The following is a 6811-nucleotide window of genomic DNA, read 5'->3' on the forward strand; positions in this document are numbered from 1 at the left end:
ATGTGGTTGGATAAAAGCTGTGGATTCAGGTGAAGATACGAGACATAAATCATCTCAGGAACGTATCATCAACGCCATTACAAGCAGAACTTTAGAACTTGTGCTAATGCAAGTTCATCAACAGTGGAAAACACGGATTAATATGTGTTTTCGAAACAATGGTAATCATATAGAGCACATTATATAAATAAAAATGGTTGTCCAACATAAAATGTTTGTTTTTCCTATGTATGGAAACTTATGGCCCGCCCTGTGTGTGTGTATATATATATATATATATATATATATATATATGTATGTATGTATGTATGTATGTATGTATGTATGTATGTGTGTGTGTGTATATATATATATATATATATATATATATATATGAACAAAAAAGAGCAATATAAATATATAATAGAAAATAATATTTAAAAAATAAAACTGAAGTTTGTATTTCTGCATCAGTGGGTTTTACAGGTTAAACCATTTTTGGGGAACGGTCAGGAAAAACCCTTTAACAAACCCTAAACGCAAACATTATCCACTTTCATGTCATTTAGACGTCAAACAGCGTCCATTGAGGTGTCAGGTCTGTGTAGACGTCAAAATAAATGGAACCACTCACTGAGGGAGTCTATTGTATGTAAAAGCTCCAATTTATTGCACTTTAGAAATGCGACGCCCCTATCACACTCTCTTATCGCTACAGTCAACATGTGATATGACTCCCCCTGAGTATAAAAGGTCTTCGCAGTGGTCATTGTTCTTCAAAGCCCGTCTCAGAGCTGCAGAAACATTAAGACCTAAAAACTACAGAAAACACTCCTTGGTCCAACCATGAACAAACTACTGTGGAGCTGTGCAGCACTACTGACTCTGTTTGTGGCAGGTAAGAAATCAGTACTTTCAGCTTCAGCATGCGCTCAAATGACGACGTGTAATCATGGTTTGAAAATAATCCAACTTGTAGTTTGGATAGTTGTTCAGAAAATCTAACTTTTGGTTTTCATTCATGATGTAGAGTCTCTTCCACAGAATTATTTATGAACAATCATCTGCTTCGTTCTACAAACTCTAGATCTTACTGACTCTTATTTGCAGGTGCTGGGGTTTGGCAGTTACTTGTATTTAAAATAATGTATTTTGGTGAAATGTTTGTTGTCTGAAACACGATGCAGTGCAGAATATGTGGCGTCGAAGCAAACTGCCACACCTTAATGCCCAGCTAGCATCGGAAACGACTTGAAAACACGAACGGATTTCCTTTTTTAATGTATAATAAGTACAATCCTGATTCAAATGGATTGAACATCATCACTGTTACCATGTTGTATTAGATTTGTTCTATATCATATTTATTTATTCCAGATCTCCACAGTCACTTTTCATGTTTTAATATTTCCTTATTGTCTTTGAAAAAACAATTCCTGAACTTTCGCCAAGTTACAAAAATCTACACCACCGTTCAAAAGTTTGGGGTCATCCAGACAATTCCATGTTTTCCATGAAAACTCCCACTTTTATCCATGTGCTAACATAACTGCACAAGGGTTTTCTAACCATCAATTAGCCTTTCAACACCAATAGCTAACACAATGTAGCATTAGAACACAGGAGTGATGGTTGCTGGAAATGTTCCTCTGTACCTCTATGGAGATATTCCATTAAAAATCAGCTGTTACCAGCTACAATAGTCATTTACCACATTAACAATGTCTACACTGGATTTATCATTCATTTAACCCTCCTATTGTCCTCATTTACGGGCACCAAAAAATATTGTTTCCTTGTCTGAAAAAAATCCAAAAATTCAGCAAAAAAATTCCCCAAATTTCTGAAAATTTGAAAAACATTCAGGAAGAAAATTCAAATAATCCCTTAAAAGTTTCCCTTAAAAGTTTTATTTTTTTTTTTAAAAATCCCCCAAGTTTGGCTAGAAAATTCTTTAAAATATTTTCAAAAAATAAGTAACAATCTTCCAAAAAATCCTAAAAATATCTGAAGTGATTACATATATATCAGTAAAACTTCTAATATTTTCTTTAAGAACATTCACAAAAAAATCTACCAAAATCCAGCGAATTTGCTGGATTTTGGTAGATTTTTTTGTGAATGTTCTTAAGAAATATTTTTAACATTTCTTTTTTTCCACCAAAAAATGTTCAAAGATTTCCCAAAGATGTTGAAAATGTGGACATCAGAAGTTTCACTGTGAAAATACCCCCCGACATTTTCAAACTTTAAAACGGGTCAGTTTTGACCTGCAGGACAACAGGAGGGTTAATGTTATCTTCATTGAACAAAGCTGCTTTTCTTTCAAAATAAGGGCATTTCTAGTTAACTTTTGAAGGGTAGTGTTCATATCCACCGTAGCTGTAAAGTCGAGGTGTGGTTAAATACATTCACCTCTTTGTATCAGGCTGTAGCCAGGATACTCTTATCTCAATTCCAGAGCAAATAAAAGCACGATTATCTGAACGTAGATGAAAACTAGGTGTGTCCCAGCTGGTTGAGGTGGAGCTCATAAAGTCAAACATCTGCTCACCTTGAGAGGCGACAAAACAAACTGTGTGTTTTGTGATAAAGGCGAGACTAGTCTGATAAAAGTGAGAGTCATGTGGTTGAAGTTGTTGCTGTATCGATGCTCAGACTGTTTTTTTGCTTGTCGTCTCGTCTCAAACAGTCAGTTCTCTCACCTGTAACACCTGCGACGTGTCGATCCTCGGCTACTGCGCCGGAACCACACCTGTAACCTGCACAGGAAACCAGAACCGATGCTACTCTGGAATCGCCAGTAAGATGAACACATTTACACAAATCACGTTAGTACAAAAACATTCCACAATCTACACAGTAGCAGACTAAAAAAAGAGTTTAAGTTTGACTTCTCTCTTCACCTCAGATGTGACCTCATAGAAACAATCACTTATTAATAAAAAATCACTGGATATCACTAAATGTCAACTAAATAACCGGCCCAATTTAATACCAACCACCTTCTAATGAGCTAAACAATAATAAAATGAGCTGATTCAGAAATAGTTTGGATTGTGTTCTTTTCATTAAGTTGAGATAATCATGACTGATATATTTTTTCTGAAAATTTATCAAATTTTATATGGAAAATAACAAATTTGTATCTGTGTCCAGAAATCACTTTCTTTTGTGAACCAAATTTTTATTTAAGCTACATGTTTACATATTTATATGCAGCTCAAAAATGGACAAATGAAAAAATACACATGATAAAAACAAATACACAATTTGGCAACACAGCTAACTCATGGCATCATCTAAACCCACATAAAGAGGAGAATTTCAAATTAAGTTGAGAGATAAATCAACTCAACTCAACTTTATTAAGGGCGATTTGTTTTGCAGCAGTTTACACGAGCATTCCAGTAAGCAAACAATAAAAACAAACAAATTAAAAAAGTCAAAACCACATAAAACAGTAAAAATGCGGTAAAAACTCTAAAAAAATCTATAAAAAACATAAAATAAAAGAAGACAATAAATATCACACAAAACATAAGATTGACATGGACACTAGCAACAATCTTGGTCAGATAAATTAAAGAGCAGCAAGGGGTTATAAAACATGTATTTTTGATAACATTTAGAAGAATCTTTCTGTAAAATGCCATGTGGTGTTTGGTTATAGGCGGCCATGTTGATTTTAGGCCTGAAAACAGCAAAAAATGTCAACTATGATACAAAAAGTCCCACAATTATATATTGACCCAACTAATACAAGTGTTTATTGCAAATTTGACTAATTTCAGGTGCTTTTATAAATATTTATACACCAAAACACTCTCCCTATTAACCCTCGTGTCATCCTGTGGGTCAAAACTGACTCGTTTTAAAGTTTGAAAATGTGGGAAAAAATATCTATTTTCACGGTGAAACTTCTGATGTCCACATTTTCAACATTTTTTGGGAAATCTTTGAACATTTTTTTGGTGGAAAAAAGGAAATGTTTAAAATGTTTCTTAAGAACATTCACATAAAAATCAACCAAAATCCAGCGAATTTCACTGGATTTTGGTTGATTTTTATGTGACTGTTCTTGAAGAAAATATCATAAGTTTTACTAATATATATGGAATCACTTTAGATATTTTTAGGATTTTTTTGGAAGATTTTACCCAATTTTTAGTATTAGTATTTAGTATTTAGTAGTAAGTATTTACAAGAATTTTCTTGCCAAATTTGGGGGATTTTTTTTTTTTTTTTAAATAAAACTTTTAAGGAAAACTTTTAAGGAATTATTTGAATTTTATTCCTGAAGGTTTTGCAAATTTTCATAAATTTGTGGAATTTTTTTTGTTGATTTGTTGGATTTTTTCAGACAAGGAAACAATATTTTTTGGTGGCCGTAAATGAGGACAACAGGAGGGTTAAAGGTATTCACTCAAAAGACAGAGAAACCAAATAAAAGACTGATCTCTGTTGTATGACTGCAACCAGACTAGAATCCTCTCAGAGATGCTGCTTCTCCTCTTCGTCTCCAGAGTTTAGCGCCGACCTGCTGAACGTCCATGCACGAGGCTGCATAGCGGCTGCTGCATGCACCAACCAGACGGGCTCCATCCTCACCCTCAACTACTCCATCACCAGGACCTGCTGCAGCACCAACCTGTGCAACGAAGCTGCCCCCGCCCAGCTGCCCCTGTCTGCAGGCCTGTGCGCCGCCCTGGTGGCCGTCTGGAGCCAGTTTTACAATTAACAATTAATTAGTGCGTCCCAGTGATATAACGGAGGGATAGAGGCACAGTCGTTACAGCATCATGTGATGTTGCAGGAAAACTACATTTCCTTTAAGGACAGTTTGTCGCTGTAGATATCACAACTGTATAACTGCGCTTTCCTGTAATTCTCATTTTTGGCCACCTTAACGTGTCAAATCTGTATCAGAACCTTTCCAGACTGTTGTGATTCCACTGTATTGGCCAGTTTCACCCATATTTAATGCTGATTTCAGGGAAGCTAAATCTTGTGTTTTTTTTGTTTATTTTGTGTTTGTGTGTATTTAGTTTCAGTAAATGACTGATGGAATAACTCTGAGACAGGATTTAAATGCCTTAAAGTAATAAGACAGTAGTTAAAGAAATGGTTTGACATATTGGGACAATTAGCTGTCTGTATGCTAAATAAGAAGCTACCAGCAGGTAGCTCAGCAGACAGGGGAGACAGCTAGCATGGCTTTATATGAAGTCAACAAACCGCATAAAAGCCATCATTTCTCATACTGACAGTATGCTTTATGTACAGAAAATTTCAGTTCATAATGCTCTCTTACAACCTTTGTTCATACATTCATGCTAGCTGTTTCCCCCAGGTTTTAGTCTTTGCGCTAAGCCAAGCTAAGCTAAGCTAACTGGCTGATGTTGGCTGTACAGGCATGAGAAAGGCACCAATCTTTTTATCTAAATGGCACCAAGAAAGCAAATGTTTCCCAAACTACTCCTTTAAGTCCCAGTGATTTAACCTGCTTTAGTCAACACAACTCTCTCTATATTTGAGAGTATGAAGCTGCTAGCTGCCTTGTTTTGCCTTGCCCGCCTAGCTTAGCTTAACAGACAGGCGAAACAGCTAACATGGCTTTATATGAAGTCAACAAACCACCTAAAAACCATAATTTCTCATTTTGACAGTTGGCTTTATGTACAGATAATTCTAGTTTATGATGGTCTGTTACAACTTTCGTTAACATGCTAGCTGTTTCCCCCAGTTTCTAGCCTTTACGGTAAGCTAAGCTAACTGGCTGTTTGTTGGCTGTAAAGGCATCAGAAAGGCACCAATCTTTTTATCTAATTTTCACTCCTGTTGTCCTCATTTACGGGCACCAAAAAATATTGTTTCCTTGTCTGAAAAAAATCCCCAAATTCAGCAAAAAAAATTCCCCAAATTTATGAAAATTTGCAAAACCTTCAGGAAGAAAATTCCAATAATTCCTGAAAAGTTTTATTTTTAAAAATCCCCCAAATTTGGCAAGAAAATATTTGGAAATATTTTCAAAAAAATGAGTAAAAATCTTCCAAAAAAAATCCTAAAAATGTCTAAAGTGATTCCATGTATATCAGTAAAACTTCTATTTTCTTTAAGAACATTCACATAAAAATCAACCAAAATCCAGTGAAATTCTTTTTTTGAGAATGTTCTGAAGAAACATTTTTAACATTTCTTTTTTTCCACCAAAAAATGTTCAGAGATTTCCCAAAAATGTTGAAAATGTGGACATCAGAAGCTTCACTGTGAAAAATTTTTTTTTTTCCCCCACATTTTCAAACTTTAAAGCGGGTCAATTTGACCCGCAGGACGACACGAGGGTTAATACTTTTGGTATTTTGCAAATGTCATTTATATAAGACAAACCATTTGGGACCCAATACTGACACCTGGGGGACACAACAAGCAATGTCCAAGCACAACAATGATATCTATCCCAACTTCTCTGATAGTTTCCTGTCCTTTAAGTAACTTTTCACCCGCCTGATCCCATACTGTTGAAACTTACTTATTAATATGTCATGGTTTATGGTGTCAAAAGCTTTTCTGAGATCGATAAATTCTCCTACTGCATACTGTTTGTGATCTACTGCGTTTTTAATTAATCCTCATGGATGAATCATCTGGCACTAGAGAGGAAGACCATCAAACATCCACGTCAGCTGATGGAGGTCCAAGAGTCTCACCCAACAAACAACCTACAGAGTGAAGACCTCCAATCTGATTGGACGGCCTCCTATTCAGCCACGTGTGAACAAATGCCTCTAAGCTGATTTGTTTTCTAAAATAAATCTAGTTTGAGTCCTAA

General features: G+C 35.4%; 1 protein-coding gene across 2 annotated transcripts; it reads left to right on the plus strand.

The window, feature by feature from the left end:
* Window positions 1-718: 718 nt before the first annotated feature.
* Window positions 719-6811, plus strand: LOC129350733 (sperm acrosome membrane-associated protein 4-like). Of its 2 annotated transcripts, none has more exons than XM_055018206.1 (3): window positions 719-877; window positions 2672-2782; window positions 4506-6811. In XM_055018206.1, the coding sequence occupies exons 1-3, from the start codon at window positions 826-828 to the stop codon at window positions 4718-4720; spliced, it is 378 nt and encodes a 125-aa protein (XP_054874181.1). In that variant the 5' UTR covers window positions 719-825; the 3' UTR covers window positions 4721-6811. The 2 variants fall into 2 exon arrangements, with proteins under 2 accessions (XP_054874181.1, XP_054874182.1); XM_055018207.1 differs by having other exon boundaries at window positions 6637-6811.

The sequence above is a fragment of the Amphiprion ocellaris genome, chromosome 15, assembly GCF_022539595.1.
Source record: "Amphiprion ocellaris isolate individual 3 ecotype Okinawa chromosome 15, ASM2253959v1, whole genome shotgun sequence".
NCBI lineage: Eukaryota > Metazoa > Chordata > Actinopteri > Pomacentridae > Amphiprion > Amphiprion ocellaris.

Excerpts from the sequence above, each read along its gene's own strand:
- LOC129350733 (XM_055018206.1), top strand. The coding sequence starts at position 826 with ATGAACAAACTACTGTGGAGCTGTGCAGCACTACTGACTCTGTTTGTG. Across the intron at positions 878-2,671 it reads ACTGACTCTGTTTGTGGCAG|TCAGTTCTCTCACCTGTAAC; the intron begins GTAAGAAATCAG and ends CGTCTCAAACAG. Across the intron at positions 2,783-4,505 it reads ATGCTACTCTGGAATCGCCA|AGTTTAGCGCCGACCTGCTG; the intron begins GTAAGATGAACA and ends CTTCGTCTCCAG.